We start from the raw sequence: 19,155 nt of genomic DNA on the forward strand, positions 1-19,155 counted from the left end.
TTTATTACGCTATCAAATTTTGGTAAGCTCACTTTAGAGGTGAAATACCAGAATGAGACTGACAACCTGTGGAAAGAATTGTAGAAATACCAAGGAGACAAGTCAACTGACAGTCCATCCAGTGCTCTGCAGGGAGATGGCCCACAGCAGGAATGCCGTGTCAGCACATAAAGGAACTGAACCCGATCAGCTCACCCCCTTACAGGATCCAGCGCAGCGTGACTGACTCAAAACTAACCAGTCCCAAATTAAGCTACAATGAAATCCATTAACTTGGAGGAAAACCAAAACACTCAGTGTCTGCAGATCAATTCGCCCTCTTCCTAGATTGCAAAATCTCCATGGGAAACGAGTCACCACCAGAATGTTGCCTGGTAAATTCTAAGGCTCAGCACTGAGGTACTTCAGATGCCTCAAGTCATAAAAACCTGAAACAAGGGTAATATAAATACCAAGACCAATCATTCTGGAATTTCTGGGACAATCCTGATCTCCAGTACTCTACGTATAATGTTGTGAGTTATAATTTCAAGTATATGATCACCCCTGCCAGGATAGTGGTACCTACCATCTAATGTCCTCACTTTCAAGGGTCTATGCAGATCACACCTTTCAATAACATACTTACCTCAAAAATCAGCATAATCTGTGAAGCTTCCTATTATTATAATCACACTCTGGTGTTGAGAAAAATCCTTATCTGGTGGATTCATGGAACGCACAGGCCCATCACACCTGGAAAGCAGCTTCCTCCCCTTATGTACCACATTAACAAACCAGGCCCAGGCAGATCTCAGCAGGTTTACGACGACTCTTTGCCCTTCAGTTTCAGACACTGACGCTTTTAAATTTTAGTCCCAAACTCTGCATATAAAACAATTTCAGAATAACTAGAGACTTGACTTTTCCCATCTGAGGAAAATGAGGGCATTAACCCAGGCCAGGGCTGGGGTCGGAGGTTCCCAGGAGGGGCCGAGCTACTGGGGACAAGGAGGAGGCCCAGCTTGACTCGGCAGCTATTCTCTCACCTAGTTTATACACTGAAATTTGACAAGGGTTCTGCTACTTTTTAAACCTTGGTAAACAACCCACTGATCTGAATGGCCTTTCTAAGGTCTCTAATTCTATTTTTAATTTTTAAAACTGTCTTATTCAATAAGTATTTGTCCCAACTTGTACCTTGTGGCGAGACTCTGTGCTGGGCATGGTGGTTACAACAGTGAACAATATGCTAATAAGTTAAACAGACTCCACCCTCAGACCTACTTACTGTTTGGGGTTTAGTTTTGTTTTTTTTTTTAAGAAATTTTTTTAAGAGTGACGTAAATATATGTCCACAAAAAGAGTCATCCCCAAAGTGCTATTTTACGTTTCCTCGAGTGTTAAAATCACCAGATTCCTAAAACTAAGCTGGTACACATTCCTACTATGGACACTGGTTCAAGTGTTCCTTCCTTCCCCTCTGCCCAAAATTCCGAAGACACAGGCTGAAAAATACAGACAAAACCAGGTGTTAAGTTGAAAAATCAAACTGGATTTTATTAAAATATACATAAATAACCCTTTTCTTTATTTCATCAATTTGGGGAAGAGGAAATTAAGTGAAAATTAATAGCACTGGTGTAGAGAAATGAAGGCCAAGAAGAGTCAGTGAAACTGTATTCCAGCCCAGATCTGCCACCCAGCAGACCGAGAAAGGCATTTAGTGTCTTGTTCTCAGCTGCAGAATGAGGGGGTTGGAATACATGTTGTCTGGGGTCAACTGCAGCTCAAAAATTCTACCGTTTCCTAATTCCATTATTAGGAGCAAATGCTATAGTTGTGTATTAACTATAGAGCAGGTACTCACAATGAAAAGTAAATGAACACTGAGCTCGTAGGAATACTTTTAAGGAAGACAGGAAAAATATAGCAGTTTTCTGCTTTAAAAAAATGTGTTGATATTACTGTTTTATTCACCCTAATTAGAATATATACACAAAAAAATGTGTATTGTATGTTGCTTTTAAAAAATTCTATGTTCCATGAGAACTATGTAATAAACAGTGTAAAATGTTTCTACTGCATAAAAGAAAATCAGCATTCCCATGTAGTATTAGGAAAATATTTAGATAATCTGAAGTTATAGTAAAACAAAATATTACAGAACAGTCTTTTCATGAAGTAGAGTTATAGTCTAGAAGCAATACATTTCATACTTTCAAACCCTTTGGTATAAGTGAAATTAACACAAAGCAAAAAAACCCAAAAACCAATCTACCTTGGCTCTCACTTAACTGGAACTTCAGCAGTGAGGTGATCACATAGCTACCTCAGCTTACAGCATGGACAACCTCTCATTGCTCCCCTCTTCTGGTGGCAGTGTGCTGGGAGAGCACTTCAGGATTCTGGTGAAGTAAGGAGCATCGCACCTCCTTCCACAACTCGCTGTCAGCAACAGCCTGAAAGGCTTCACAAAGACTTCAGATGCAACTTGGAATAGAAGCGATCTTGGTTACCTCCTCTTAACAAATACAAATGATCCCTCATTAAAGCAGCCCAGAACTACAATTCACATTTAAAGTAGAACATAAATTTTTAAAAAACCGTATTATGATAGTTTCTCAAGAAGTCCATAGTTGAAGAAAAGAACATACTACATTAACTTAAAAAAATGCAAGTTTAATAGCCCACTGACAATAGTTTTTAAAGAAACAAACAACCATCTGCATGCTACAAATGTTTCTTTGTTGATATCACATATTACTTTGATAACTGTACAACTAAACTGATCTGAGGAGTTTCTAACTGCATCATTTTTATAATTTCACTTTCTCATCTCTACTGTCCAAATGTGGTGCTGATTTTTTTTTTTTTGTTCTGTATGTTTTCTTTTAAATGAACGCCTCATCTGAGAATTATAGCCGAGCAATTGTCAAGGAGTCACTTTTCTGTCATCCATCACAGGAGCAGACGGGGGATGTCCTGGGTTTTCTCAGTAATGTAATATATACTGCGACTTTCTGTAAAAACAAGAAAGTCTTTAAAAGAAAAAGAAAAAAATAAAGCTTGGTCAACCATACAAACTTACAGTAATAACAAAATAGCACATTGTTGCCCCTTCCTGAAGTAAAGAACACACTGTCAAGTGCTAAACAAACCCAGCAAACTGCTCGCAAAGAACACGATCTACGAGCACAAGTCCTCAGAGAGGCCTTCCCGGGGGACAAAAGGGCCTTGGGGAGAGTGCGGGGAGACTAACCAACCCGATGATCTTCATAAAAAAACGTGTATAGAAAATATACAGACAAAATGTGAAGTGAGTTATCTGTCAGGTTAATCTGTGGCTTTTTAAAGAACAATTCTAAAAAGGATTAAAGGACAGAAAAGAATTATTCAGCAGAACTGTCTACGCTTGAACAAACCATATGCAGAAGGACTGTTAATATTTTAAATTAACCATTTTATAGTATCAGTATAGTACTAGGAACTTAAGTTCTTGCCTAAATTTTACAACCAAATATAAGAATAAAACAGTTACGGTGAACAAATCATGTGTGAAATGAAAGGTTCTTAATTTTTCACATCAGATAACATCAAAATCCTCAGACTGCTATTGTTTGGGTTTTGTTTGTTTTGCTTTTTTTGTGTGTGCAGAGGGAAAGTTGGGGGAACTTAAATAATTTCAAAATTCATTTGGAGTAACAGCCAAGATGTTGGCACACTAACAACTTGCACTGCCAGATATTAAAAACTACAAAGTTACAACTACTAAAACACTATATTTCACTGAATCTAAGACATTTTAAGACGCAGCATTATTTTATGTACCATGCAAAGACAAGACGCCCAAGGCAGGAAATCTAATGGAGACAGAGATCTTCACAGAAGGTGAGGATACCAAATGCCAACAGCCTCAATTATGGGTAAAAAAAAAAAAAATAATACTTCCTCCAGAAAGGATGGCAAAGAAGTCTGCACACTATTTCCCTGACAACAGGAAGAAGGGGGAAAATTCCTTGATGTTTGAACTGGTACCTCCACCCCCGCCCTACCTCCAAATTTTGTCGTCTGAATTCACACTACCAGCACAGGCTAAGACAATCTCAAGCAGAGAAATTAGCTGAAGCAGACTCAGACTGGTAGTGCCACCCAGTGCCTGGCAGAAGAAAACTCAAACCCTCTCGGGAAGAACTCAACTTCCATCCAGGCAACAGTTGATTTTAAGATGAATTCCAAATTTAAAGATGTTCAAATGTGGAAAATTTATAACTTGAAATCAGTGACATATGGTAGACAGATAAATAAGTCAATGGAAGAGATTTGCAAAAGCCTAGAAAACAAATATTGGGCATATGACTTAAAAAAAAAATCAAACCACAGCATATGATAAAAACAGCAAACCAATGACAAAAGGGTACATTACTCAATATATGGCACCAGCCAAAAAGAATAACTATTTAAGAAAGCAGACATGATATCGAGAACTATGGGAGCCTTCTTGTAACTACCAGGCAACAGGAAGCAACAAACAGGTGAAAAGATGCAAACAATCTGGGTGTCAATGACATCAGTCAACAGATGAACCTTCCTGTCACGTCAGAAAAATAAACCTCCATTTGTTTACAATCTTGTGAGTTCAGTTCTGTTACCTAAAACCAGAGGAATTCCTAACTGATATTCCTGGGAATTTATTTTTAAAAGAAACTGAAAATAAAAGGACTAAAATTCTATGCAGAATTAGAAAGATTATAACAAGTCATAAATATAGACTGCAAACCAATTCCTTTCCTTAATGTCTCTATTCTGAATTTTAAAAAAAGAAAAGACAAAAGAAAAACACTCAAGAGGAAACAGAAGAGAAAATTATAGTCTCCAACTCAATGAAAAAGGCTTCAGAATGAAACATTCAGAATCAATACACATAATAAACTCACAAGCGAAACTGAAGTCCAATCAATGCTGGGGCTGTTCTGGACTAATGTTCATTGTTCGATAAATTTCTTTAAGTAGTAACAGTGCAGTATCTTCAGATTCCCTATCAAAGAGAAAAGCACATTTGCAGTGTATTGTATACTTACAATATATTGTATGTGTGCAGTCAAACTGTAACAATTCTACATAATAAAGCTGAAAAATGAAAAAAAAGAAAAAGAAAAAAAAAAGAAAAGCCCATTTACTTAAGAGGTAATTAGGAGAAATTAACCTCTACGCATAAAGGTGGAAAATGCAGCTTTGGTTCTATTCAGCTCTACTTCAGAAGGGCAAATGAAGATAAAATAGTGTTATCTCAGAGCTATCCTTAAAAATTGGATAGAAACCCATCGGCTCCAAAATAGCTGTGCTGCAGTTCTCCTCGGTGACGGGGGGTATACGGAAGGATGGCTTTCAAAGTCCCTACCATTCCCATTCTGTGAAAGGCATCCCTATGAAGACAGCGTGCAAGGACCGAAGGCCTTTGGTGGAAGGCGGTGACATGCTGCCATCTTGTGGAGAACTACACTAAAGGGGGAGAATACTGATTTTGAAGACGCAGGCATTCAAATTAATTTGTCGTATCAAAGAGTAAATCAGCAAGGGTCTCAGTAAAGCTGTTGTATGTGCTGGCACCTAAAGGCCACATAAATGTTAACAAAGATGAAAATACTTACCAATAGCATAAGTGACTCTGAAGAGCGAAAAGATATTCATTAAAACTCTCTATCGGCTTTTCTTGAAGAACATAGTCGATTCGGCGGCCTCCATTTAGCATTCCAACCTTTCCTAAGTAGTCCTCATCCTTGGAAAAATCTGGACTTTCAACAATCTTTTCTGCTAGAATTTAAACCATTTCAATATCAAAGTCAATCACTTAATCATTATCCTTTGACTTTAGCTGACTTTCTGGGCTCAAGAGAATATTGCTTGACACACGGAGCAACCTGGGGAGCTACCAGGCTCATTTCCCATCCCTCCAAGGAGCCAGGGGAAGAGGGGCTGGTTTCCCGAGAGAGAGGAGAAAGCCAGCGAGCTGACAGAGGTTTTGAAGAAAAGGAGTGAGAGAGCATTGTAGAAAGAAAGGAAATAGAATTAGAATCCGAAAGAATCAAAAACATCACGGCACAATGACCTGACATCGCATGTAAAGTCTACAGCGACACGGTTAGACACAGCACCAAGACAGCATTTCTCACAGGGCGTCTTTCAGATGACTGAACATCAACTTAGTTCTCACCTCTGACGTTTTACTCTGGCCTTATGAATCTCAACAACATTTTAAGATTGCAGAGTAAAAAGTTCAGCAACTATCAGGCCACAACCCAGTTTTAAAAAAAGGATGCCATGAATTTTGAAGTACAGGCTACCCTACTAGATTTTCCTTTATAGGAAGAACCTCTACATTTCAACAAAAAAAGACTACAATGGAAAAGCATCATCAAATAATCTATGTGTGCTGTGTTCAGAAATAGTATTTGTACTGGAAATGCCTGAAATGTCAAATTTACCTTCAACTACTTGCTTCTCCTCTTCCTCTTTGATTTGATTGGCTACCTTCTCCAGTTCTTCTTGCAGCTGAGTTGAAGAGGTGTGAGCACGGGCAAACTCATTTAATGTCTGCCAAGCACTTTTCAGGGAGCTGATGAAACCCTGCTTCAAATCAGATCCCATCCGAGAGAGACTTTCTTTCAACTCTAAAGAGATTAAGACGATACATCAAGTTATTAGTTACTGGATAAAATTCTGCACCACAAAAATAAAGATAAAAGTTACCCTGTTCTCAGACTGGACAGGACCTGTTAGTCTCCTCTTAAATGTCAAACATATGGAGTTTCTTAGCCAAGAACTCTCAATATGTCAAAATGTTCTGAAGAGTCTTATTCTTAAAAAGATAAGACTTGTTTTTCTAATCTGTAATGGTGAAATGGTTTTGAGAATTTGAGATTCTGATATAACAATTTAAACTTCTAATTTAAAAATGTAGAAACTTGCCCCTTCCCCTTTTCTACTTTTGTCTAATAAATCGTATTTGAATCCAAAGTCTTAGAGTATTAGATTTCTTACTTTAACTTCAAAAGTTAATTATTTTTAAAAAGCATGATGCAAGTAAAAAAAAAAAAAGAAAGAAAAAAATTTGTAAATGAGAGGGCATGATCATGTTTCCTGCCTTTAACACTACAGATAAGTATATACACTATATTGATAGGCATAAAAGAAACCTAAACACTACCTGGAATTATTATCAATCCCTTTGTTTAATGAATTTTTTAATAGGGAAAGAATGTTAGTTAGCAAGGGAAAAACAGCTCACTTGATTTAGCATCAAATTTATTTCTTGATGGTCTGGTCATTAGTTCAAAAGTTACTCTGTTTCCCAATTCCAAAACCTATAATCAAATTCTATCAAAATCTATATATCTCATCACTTTACTACCAACTTATCCAATTCCTTATTATCTCAACAATTAGAATGTTATCAAGGAGAAGTCATTAAGGACAAGGAACTCATTCACAACTTTTCTTTTTTTAACTCCTCTAAACATTTAGTAAACAGGTTCTGAACATAACAGTCACTTAAATAAATATGAACTTACTGTTAAAAATTTTGTAATTCATTACAAATGCCAAGAAGGACATAATTCACTACAAATGACAGATTATAAAATGACAGGACGGAAACAAGGTTTTACAGTATTTGCTTTTACCTAAATGAAGTCTTTTTCTGCCTTTGTGATGTGGAATGAGAACTGCTTTTAGGTCCAAATCTGGTACAATCATAGGTTCTAATCTATACGCCACTGGATCAAGCTATAAAGAGAAGAATTAAAAATTTATGAAAAGCTGTACTGAGTTATATATCTTAGCTGAGTGAGGAAACAGATTAACTGGCTAAACAAAGATTTTGATTTTTTTCCCCCCACATTTTATTCAAATACTGGTAATTATAAGAAGACTTTCAAGTTTGTGGGTAAAACTACTCTACCAGAAAAGCAAGAGAATTATTTCCTTGAACAAAGGCTTTTTGGTAGAAAAGTTTATTGCAAAGTATCAGACTCTGTTTTTCAGGTCAGAGAGCTGAGTTGTACAAAATCAAAATCAGGATTAATTCCTAAGAAGTAAGAATCTGAGAAACTATTAGGACAAAGAGGACTGGTGCTTCATTGTCTTCAAAATAGGAAGTAAATGCAGTTCACTCACTGGATGATAAATATTGAAGAATCCTTTACAGGTAGGAAGCCTGTAGTTCTCATCTATCCTATCCACTCCTCGAATAGTGAGAAACATAGCAATTGGAGATCCCAAGGCAAAGAAAACCTCTGGTTCAAAGTCTAAGGAGCTGTAAACAACAGAAACCTAGAAAGAATAAAAAAACAGAGAAGGATGGTCATTCCAGTGTCATATAATACACAATTCAAAAGTTCAAACTGGAACCGCACTTAACTAAAAGCATCTCAACGCAGCTGATGCCCCTCAGGGGTGGCTTATGACGCTGATAATCACTGCCATGGACATGTGCTGCTAGTTCGAAAGGATCAAAAATAATGTCAATGTCCTTGTGAAATCTTTATCACTATTACATCCTCTGACTATACTTTTACTGATTGTGTAAAGTATAAAGTACACAGTGTACAGAAGTATTATAATTATAGTTACAAATGTGGTTAAAACTGCAGACTCTAGAATCAACCTGCCTGGGTTTGAGTTCTGACTCCACTCCTTACTGCGTGACCTTGGGCAAGTTCCTTAACCTCTCTTGCCTCCATCTCAGTCCCCTCATCTATAACATGGGAATCATAACAACGCCGAAGTCATAATGTGGTTGAAAAATAAATCACCTCATCTACATAAAGTGCTTCGCACAGAGCTTCGCTTAGTTTAAGCATCCAGTGACTGCTCCTTCTATTATAACTACCGTCTTCATTTGTTAGGCATGTTTCTTTCCATTAGAAAGATGATTTATCCCAAAAGAGCTCCTGTTTGGGAGAAGCCTGCATGTAGCCTCTCAGCTCACTGAGAACTGCCTAGAGTAAGAGAAAGCACCCACATTTGGACAGCACTCTGTAGTTCACAAAGCTCTTTTGTTTGTTGCTCAGTGACAGGATATGTGTCTTCATCATGTTAGTATCCTGAGAGTGAAGAACAATGAACGACATAAGCCAAGGGCATGACAGAGGTCCACTGAAAGTGGAGGGCATGGCAAGAACCTGTGTCCACTTCTCAGATGAAGACAGTGAAGCTCACATAGGAGCTGTCACCTCCCAAGAGCACACAGCCAGTGAGGGGCAGAATGCGGACCTGCAATTCCAAACCCAACGTTCTTTCTACTAACTAGGCTGCCCTTCTAACAAAGTCTAGACTTCACATCCCATAGTTTGTCACATCCCTATATTTGTAAATTCAATACTTTCTGCTACTGATGAGAGTCACAAAGGAGATGTTCTCAAAATCATGCATTTTCCCCTAGCTCTAGAGAAAAAGGAAAAGGGGAAAAAGTCAAAAGAAAAATTATAAACTGGAAAAATACTTACAAGGGTCAATATCCCCAATATGTAAAGAATTCTTAAGTATCAGTAAAGGAAAAAAGAAACCCAATAGGAAAATAGGTAAAACTAGCACTTCACCCCCGCCAAAAAAGCCTAAAAAACAGGTGATAAAATAATCTCTCTAGTGCTCAAAGAAATGCAGTGAGATACAATTATGAGATATAAATGAAATACTAAAAAAAGAACAAAAATCTTTTTTTATGTAAAAATTATTTCTTTAGAAGAAAGTTATGAAAGTGAGAATACTACATATTTTTAAGGGAGAATGATAATATCAATACCAGTGAGGGAGAGGAGAGAGGGGAATCGTATAAACAGCCAGTGGGGAGTGCAAACTTGCACAACTTTTCTAGGGGCAAGTAGCAAGAAATATCAACATTTTCATGTGTACATTCTTGGCCCAGTTATAAATACTTCCAGGTATCTAACTGAAAGAAAGAGCAAAATATATACACAGAAAAGTCTTTTAAAACTGTTAATCACTGGACTGTTTAAAAGAGTGAAAATCTGCCCACGTGTCCAGCACATTGTGGGTTGAATTGTGTCCCTCCAAAAAAGAAAGGTACCAGTACCTCAGATCTTATTTGGAAATAGAGTCTTTACAGCATTAGGGTGGGCCCTAAATCCAATATGACTGGTGTTACTAAAAAAGGAGAAATTTGGGAACGGAGACAGACATGCACAGAGGGAAGGTGATGTGAAGGCAAAGGGAGGGCCACATTAAGAAATGAAGGATAGGAATGATGTGTCTATAAGCCTCAGGATGCTAATAATTGCTGGCAAACCCTCAGAAGCCAGAAAGGGGCAAGGAAGAATTCTCCTGTAGGTTTTGGAGGGAGCAAGGCCCTGCTGACACCTCAGTCATGGACTTCAGTCTCCAGAACTGAGACACAATAAATTTCTGGTGTTTTAAGCCACCCCAAACGGTACTTCATTATGGCAGTCCTTGGAAAGAAACACATCCAATAAAAAAGTAAAAGAAAAAATCATTATCTTTCCAAACAGTGAAACATAGTAGTTATTGTAGAGAAATATTTTACTAACACGGGAATACATGTCATAACAAGCTGTTTGAAAACGGAAGTACAGACAGTTCCTAATGTAACAGTGGTTCGACTTAGGATTTTTCAACTTCACAGCGGTAGGGAAGTGGTGAATGTAGTTATCTTCAATAAGACCCCTCCCACCATGCTGGGCAGCGGCAGCGAGTGACAGCTCCCAGGCAGCCACAAGATCACGAAGGGAAACAACTGACAGGCTTACAACCGGTCTACGCAGGCAATCATGCTGCTGTTTGCTTTCAGTACCGTATTCAGTGAGTTACATGAGCTATGCCATATTTATTATAAAACAGGCTTTGCGTTAGGTGACTGCCCAACTGTAGGCTGATGTAGGTGTTCTGAGCACATTTAAGGTAGACTGTACTAAGCTATGATGTTAGGAAGGTTAGGTGCACTTTTGACTTGTATATTTTCAATTGATAATGGGTTCATGAAGCCATAATCCCATTGTTAGTCAAGGAAGATCTGTATGATGTTCTAGTAAAACGTTACGTATAGTATTTCCCATTTTTGTTTAAAAATATGTATATAAATATACACACAAATAAAAGTCTAGAAGGCTGTATTCCAACTGTTAATAGTGATTAGTTCTGATGAGATTATTAGATTATTTTTTCATTCATTATGATTATTTTTGCTTGATCAATATTTCTCGGCTCTCTGGCAATGAATGGTGCACACAGTGGATTACCATAACAACCCTCTGGGTAACAGATCCTTTCTTCCCACCTCAGCCCACTCACCATGGAGATGGCATTGACCTGCACTGGGTCAGTCAAACCACACCCTATTCCCCAGGACATAAGAACTGGTCCAGAATGGACTTCAGACTCAAACCAGGCCAAACAAAATCCCTCTTTAAAAGTTTCCTAACTGGACCTATTAGGGTAGATTCCTTTACCTCTTTGGTGACAAAGCTGTAAGCAGATGAGCCCAGAGCCACCAACACCCATGATTCCAGGGTCATGGAGAAGGTCAACTCCCAGGGAGAGGCAGGCAGCTAGAGTGTCCTCGTGGCATGGAGTCCCTGGTTCCACAAAACTTTTACATTCCCATCCATCACAGTCAGGTGAGGAAATATCTGCCTTTTATTTGCTAGAGTCTGTTCAAGTTTGCTCATGTTTAAAAAAAAAAGGTATTTTTAAATGCAATGTTTATGAATGAATTGGGCTTAAAAGCTTGAACAGGCTACAGCAAACATCCAGTACCATTTTCTGCCTTCTTTAAATCAGTCATGAACCCACTTAAGAGAACAGAACCATATAAACAACTATAAATGTACTGAAAGTAACACTGCTAAAAGATCTTAATACTTTTAAGCCATTGAGAAATAAGTCATCATTAAATGCATCATTATCAACTATGTGGTAGGTTTTTATAGTATCTCCCCAAGGGAAGAACTGTGTGTAAAAAAAAAACACAAGTTGAGAGAATGCAGCAAGTTTCTCTCACAGAAGTTTAAGTATATTCTGAAAACAATTTCTTAACTATCACCACTTCTATTACTAGTGGGTGTGAGAGACTAACACTATAAAATTATGAGTGGTGAAAAACTGAAATAAAGACAATTTCAAAAGCTAGATATGTTCAGAACACATTCAATCCCTTATTTTGAACTTTATAAAAGAAGCATACAATTTTTATTAAAAGAAAAATCAGTTTTCCCCACCACCTCTCAAAAAAACTGTTAAATAAATAATTTAAAGCCAACACAAATAATAAAGATATGGGATTCAAACATAAAATAGACACCCTGAGTCAATATGTAAACTTACCTGTCCAGTGCCAACTTCAAAAGACTCATAATCAACATGCACAGAAGAAACATAAGCTCCAAGTGGAAGTTTCCTCTTGGACTCCTTAGATTCTGAAGGGGAAGAAGCTGTTTCTGTAACTTTCTGAGCACTTTCCTCTTGTCCTTTTGTTGAAGCGGTCATCACTGCCTTTTTTTCTGATGCTGCTTTTTTCTGCTCCTGTGAAATACCAAAATTTTATAATATAACCTTGAGGGGAAAAAAGATATCACTATGAAATATTCTATCTCAGTGATTAGTAATTCCTTAGGCTTAACAATGACACTGTGGTTATTAGAGAAATGTCCTTTTAGAGATACATATGAAATATTTAGGGAAAAAAAATACCATGACATCTATAATCTACTTCCAAATTCCTAAGAAAAAGAAAATTAAGAAGCAAAGAAAAATGTGGCAAAACAGCTACAATTAAATCTAAATATTAGCTATCTTTATACTGTTTGTTCTATACTTTTCTATGTAAGTTGAAATTTTAATAGAAGGTTAAAATATGCCAACTTCTTCCTTTACGATCTCAACTTTATACAGATAATTTAGAAGCACTTTATATGATTGCAAATTATACACCTCCTATAAAGATATGTAACTTAAGAGAAATTTATTCATTCAGCATGTTTACACCATTATGTCTACATGGAGCCACTGACAACTTTTCCTCAAAAGCATTCTGGGAAGAATAGATATATACACACTGTGGAATACTCATACAATGGACTAACTACACAGAGATATAAAGGAGTAAACTGCAAATGAAGCAACAACAAGATGAATCTCAAAAACATTAAGTAAAAGAAGTCAGATACAAGAGAGTGTACAGTGTTGATTCCATGTACATAAACTTCTAGAACAGGCAACACTACTCTACACTGATCAGATTCAGAATAGTGGTTGCATGGTGGGAGGAGCTGACTAGAAAGAAGCATGAAGGAACTGTCTGAATGACAGAAATGTTCTATTCCTGTTTCAGCGGGTGATTACACAGGTGCAAAAACTGTCAAAACTTATTGCACTGAACACTCAAGATCTATACATTTCATAAATAAGTAAGTAAAAAAAATCTTTGGGAGCATCTACAGAACAGGTGTATCTCTGTGGTAACGAGATAAAATCTGCCTGTGCTGGTTTGTGATCACACCCCGATTTGGTAGCAACGATGGCAGGGGAATGAGAATGACTGTCACTGTGGATTCGTCCTCTCCCCACAAGCACAGGTTTCAGTGGCCCTCATTCTCCAAGCTGTGAATGACTGTGTTAAGTCTCTGTTTAAACAGCTATTGACAGAACTTAAACAAAACCAGCTGGCCTAAACAGTCTAGTCTATCAATGAATTCTCAACACTAGGAAACCTGGAAACGAGTCCAACTGGTAAATTCAAAAGGAAATATAGAAAAAAGAAAACTCTCTGCAGGCAGCTGGGAATAGATTCCACCATTAAAGTCCTGGAAGGCTTGGTCATCTCTGCCATTTGGAGGCACCACAAGATTGAACCGAAAAACCAAAATGAAGAACATGTTCAGGGTTCTTCAGTTTAAATCTGCTCTCTCACTTGAAGTACCTCCCTCTGCAGTCACATGACGTTTAACAACCTAAATTGCTAAGAAAGCTGTCTAGACAGATCCTAAATGGTCCTACTGCGAACTGTGGCTTTGTTTCCCCTCCTAGACACATGCAGTTACTTTAAAACAAGTGAGCCAACATATACATACTTGACTGTCGATATTCCTAGCACTCAAAACTATTCCTTTTCAAAGGAAAATGAATAAGGTGGGTTTATGAAGGGGAAAGAAAAGTTCAGGCCAGAAATATTTGATCTCCTTATTAAAATAATGGCTAATTTTGCTTCCAATTCCAGTTACAGTAAATCAATAGGATGCACAATATTATCTGATTATTGATAAGGCAGACCTTATTAACTGTGAACAACACAGAGCAATCAATGGCAAGACGGCTGAGAAGGTTTCACGGTTCATCCTGAATCAATTACTTTTGACTTTAAAAAGTAAGATGACTCTATAGATTTTTACTCCTCTCAAAACTTTCTTATAATGCCATAATTACATATCCAAGCTACTACAGGAGCTAAACCAGGCTCCTTCTAAAGATTTTTCAAGAACTACAGAATACTTTCTTACTCTTTCTTTCCTTTTAATTACAAAATAAAATCAAGGACAGATGTAGGACCTGGAAACATAGCTTCTCATCTGATGTTTCTGCTTTGTGTTTTTACGGGTCTGTGCTTCACTGATGTGCACACGGAGACAAACGTGCTTACACGTGGAGAACTCAGCCTGGCGGAAAGGAACACCACTAGTACACTTGTGTTCTGGTTTTGGCGTAACCACTGTGCTCACCAGAGATCAACTACTTCTCAACTCTTAATCGTCATCGTCACCTTCAATCAACTATCAGAAACACTACCCAGTGTCTAAAATGTGTTCTGAGCTGCACCCTTCTTTTCCATTTCCTATTACACCCCTATCATCTCTCGCTGAGTCACTGCTTAACTTCTACTCCAATCGATTCCTAACAGCCTCGAGCTTCATCCCCTTCCAACTCCATCCCTACACTGTAACCAAGTGAACTCTCTAGAACACAAATCCAATCATGGAACTGCCCTCATTGCTCCACTGACCTACAGCAGTGGTTCTCAAACCACATACCCTTAGAAACTGAACCAAGAGGTTTACACTGCTGCTAAAATTAAATTGTGGCTCAGTTAACCAAAAAAAAAAATTTTTAATGTAAAAATTAAGTTGATAACAGAATTGCCTCAACTTTAAGATTTGGTCCAATTTTTTTTCCATTACTCCTCCCTATCAGCTAGTAGGCCCTAACCAATAGCAAAAGTAAGCAAATATTAATGGAAAAACTAGGAGGAAATTGACATGTTTTAAAACTCATTTATTACAAACACATTTGCTCATGGTTAAAATTTTGTAATGTGGTTTACAGCACATAGTTTTAAATTTTAACATTTCTGAAGTAAAACTTTTAATTTAGACTACAGAGGTATTTGGTGCTGAATCATAATTTGTGATAGAATTAATAAGCAAATGAGCATTTCATGATGTTTGTTTAAAAACACCATGACTTCCATGACAATAAGAACATGTTTGAGGACCACTCCCCTATAAGAGAAAACTGCCACATCTGAATGCAGGCCTTCAGGACCCTTCGCCCTACTTTGCTGTTTCCACTGCAGGAAAATACTGCCTACTCCTGGCAGGTCGTTCCCCCTGATCCTACCCCTCCTTCAAGCTCAGCCACCAACACCTTGGGAAAGTCTTCTCTCACTAACTCCAGCCCCTTCTCCCCAGGCCAGATCTGCCACCCCGCACCAGGCTCTGACAGCACAGACAGCACTGTCAGAGGACTGAAGCATTATCTGTGGTCCGATCTCTCCCCCTAACTAGACAATATACCCTCAGCTTCATCTCCAAATCTGGAGAATTCAGCATAGTGCCTGAACCAAGAGATATACTCATAATGTTGAACAACTCAACTGCTTATTATAACAAATCAACCCTATTACTTCATAGTCATACTACATATAAAGAAGTGGCACATGTTAAGTTCCAAAAAAGTAACACAAATTAAAGAACCACAGAGGTTCAAAAGATGGAAGGATCAAGGAAGACCACAGTAATACAATAAAAATAAAATAAATAGCCACCCTAAGTGCTATCTAATTTTTCTAAGTATACAGAAAATCTCTGTAAAGTTAATGAAAATTAAGTAAAACAAGTGAGTTATTCCCAACTGTTCTATTTCTTTTTAAATGCTCTAGTTGTTGCTGTTATTGCTGTGTTTTAGATTGTTAAAAATTTTTGCTTTTTGGTTATTATTTAATGAGATATGTGTATGTGTTCATATCTCAAGATGGTGAGAAGGGCTGGGAAGAGAGAAAACGAGCGAACACTCACTGGGTGTTAAGCCTTACATGCATTACTTCATCCTCACTCCAACCCTGTAAGGAAGGTATTATCACTCCCACTTTAGAAATGAAGGAAACCAAAACCAGGAAAGTTACCATGAATATGTAGTTAATACGTGGTTGCTCTGGGAATCAGGGTGAACAACTCACCTATTTGTCCAGAACTTACCCAGTTTTTATATCAACTTTATACCAAATTTTATACCAAATACCAATTTTAAACCTGAAAGTCCTTCATCCTAGAATTTGCTCAGCCTCAGGAAAACCAGGATGTCAGTCACCCTAGCTGGAATTTAAATCCAGTTCCAGCTGACTCCCAAGTCTAGGCTTCCATTAACACCATTACTGTGCCCTTGGGCAGAGAGCACACTCACTGGCCTAACCATGATGATATTAACAAAAACTTCCAAAATATAAACAAACTAGTCACAGATGAATTTTATTTCCTTTTAGGGGCAGAGATGAACTTTACCAGTTTGACTGCTTTATGTTTTACGAAGTTTGCGATCTTCTTTCTGGGTCCAAGGGGTATCCCCATTTCCTTTAGGTCATCAACTGTACACATAAGCTTTAAAGGAAAACAAACAAGGACATTAATTAGTTAATTTAATTATAGATGAACTGAAATTGAAAAAAGATTAAAAAATAATCTTATCATTGAAGGCAACCTAATATCCAGTCAATTTTTTAAAGGTTAATTTTTTTTTAAATCATGAATTAATTTAGGTTATAAAATCTTAGGCCTCCACATCTAAATCATTCTCCTGATTTTTAAGAGAAAATACAAGCATGTTGTACAAAATTCAAAAGCTGTATCAAGCATACAATGAAGTCTCTCCCCTCCACCTGTCCCAATCACCCAGTTCTCTCAGTAGCAACTGTGGGCAATTTGCTTTTTCAGAGATATTTGATGTATATACAGCATCCCGTGTTTTTCCATGTGTGTGGGTAACCTAGATGCAAACAGGACTGACCTCTGGTCTTTTCATGTACCTTAGAGATCAACACACCAGTACCTCTGATGCTGCCTCATTTACTTAACTGCAGGCTACACCATTGTATGGATACACCACAAATGAGTTCACTAGCGCCCTCTTAGTGGACACACAAGGTGTTTCTAAGGTTTTGCTGTTACAAACAAGGCTGCAGTGAGCATTCTTATGGATATTCTTCTGGCAGTGAAACTGCTGGGGCAAAGAGTTGTTGTTGGTTTTTTTTAATATTTTAAAAGACATTGCTGGACTGCCCTCCACAGAGGTTGTACCACTTTATTCTCTTACCAACAACATGTAACTGTGCCTATTTCCCCCCATCCTGGACACACAGTATATTACCAAACTCTTAATTTTCTTGCCAAACTCATAGGTTAAAAAAAAAGAAACTCACTGCACTTTTAATTTATATTTCTCTTATGAGTTTCCATATAATAATAAGTCATTTTTTACTTTCTTTTCTGTATATCACCTGTTCATATTCTTGGCCTATTCCTATTGTGTTGATGGTCTTTATATAAGTAATTTATAGAAGTTTTAAGTAGTAAGGAAATAAACCCTCTGTCTATAATATGTCTCCTAAATAATCTTCTTAACCTACCACTGGCCTTTAAATGTTTATGGTGTCCCATGCTATGCAATTTTTTTTTCTTTTATGGCTTCTGGGTTTTATGTCGTACTTAGAAAAGCCTTCCCAGATTATTTTTTAAAAAAATAGTTCTCTGGTTTTTTTCAATTTTTTAAACATTTAAGTTTCTGCCTTATCTGGAATGTACTGTGATATAAAAGTGTCTAAAACTTATTTGTAATTTTCAATCTTATACACAGGAAAAATAATTTTAAACAAAAATGAATCAAACTATCATCAATACCAGAGATTCCATATCAATCTTCTCCTTTTCAAAAGTGCTAATATATTCTGAGAGGCTAAGTGCTTCCAGAGTTTCTTGCAAAGTTAGGACTTCTTCATTCTCAACATCAAGGTCACAAGACTCATCCAGCTTTGGCTCTTCAGGCATCTTAAAAAAAAAAAAGTTGGGAGAACATTACAAAGCTCAGAAAAACACCCATAAAATATTTTCTGATCTATGGAAAAATCTTAATTCTGTTGTATACACAAATCATAATTTTTGGCAGTTTGTTATGCAAAGTTTGAGTACTTTGAAAAAGTATATAAACTTAATAAATCATTCATGTCCCATTCCTACAACAGTTTACATTTTTTTAAATCATAAATTTTCTTTTACATTTAAATTTATAAACCGTAAGGAAGAAGACAGAGAAACTCAAATAATGAGCTTTATGATTCCATTATATTTGTAAATCTTTATTTCTATATTTATCCTATATTCTATATTTTATATTTATATAGAAACAGTTCAGATTTTGGAAAACTGCAGATCCAATTCTAAGTCTAAATGTTAACTGGGCCATACCTGCTTTTCCTGAAAATGTGGCTGCTTCACAACTCCATTAGCAATAGCAAAAGGCCCAGGAGACTTTGATAAATTCAAATCTTTTTGATTAGACAGGATGTCAAACAATATTAAAGAGCCTTAAAAAAAAAAAAAAAGCATTTTGCTTTATAACGTACTGAATAAATTCTCCTACTTTTCTTGCTCAAAGTCCCAAGCAGAAGTCATATAAAAGTTAAGTGTTAATCAAGTTTTGATAATAAATAATCTTGTTTTACCAAATAGCAGAATAAATTAAAATACAAAACATTCCTAGGTAACATGAAAGATAAATGGTAAAGACAGACTTTAAACTCAAAGCATGCATTTCTACCCTTTATAAAACTTAAAATCTATAATTCTAAATCTTGAACTAACAATGTCACCCACATTGAAAGCA

At 36.9% G+C, this 19,155-nt stretch overlaps 1 protein-coding gene across 3 annotated transcripts in view; it reads right to left on the bottom strand.

Moving 5' to 3' along the window:
- Nucleotides 1-1,513: 1,513 nt before the first annotated feature.
- SEC23IP (SEC23 interacting protein) overlaps nt 1,514-19,155 on the bottom strand; it is a 36,559-nt gene continuing 18,917 nt past the window's right edge. The window contains exons 10-19 of one of the 3 annotated variants that reach the window (XM_032490774.1): nt 18,738-18,856; nt 18,174-18,320; nt 16,782-16,877; nt 12,337-12,534; nt 8,155-8,310; nt 7,662-7,764; nt 6,465-6,650; nt 5,631-5,790; nt 4,917-5,017; nt 1,514-3,002 (exon numbers count right to left, since the gene is read on the bottom strand). In XM_032490774.1, the coding sequence (XP_032346665.1) occupies nt 4,936-5,017; nt 5,631-5,790; nt 6,465-6,650; nt 7,662-7,764; nt 8,155-8,310; nt 12,337-12,534; nt 16,782-16,877; nt 18,174-18,320; nt 18,738-18,856 (1,247 nt within the window). In that variant the 3' untranslated portion in view covers nt 1,514-3,002; nt 4,917-4,935. Of the gene's footprint in view, nt 3,021-4,916; nt 5,018-5,630; nt 5,794-6,464; nt 6,651-7,661; nt 7,765-8,154; nt 8,311-12,336; nt 12,535-16,781; nt 16,878-18,173; nt 18,321-18,737; nt 18,857-19,155 lie in introns of all 3 variants that reach the window. The other 2 variants (XM_032490772.1, XM_032490773.1) reach the window with 2 other exon arrangements.

This window comes from Camelus ferus, chromosome 11 (assembly GCF_009834535.1).
Source record: "Camelus ferus isolate YT-003-E chromosome 11, BCGSAC_Cfer_1.0, whole genome shotgun sequence".
NCBI classification, from domain to species: domain Eukaryota; kingdom Metazoa; phylum Chordata; class Mammalia; order Artiodactyla; family Camelidae; genus Camelus; species Camelus ferus.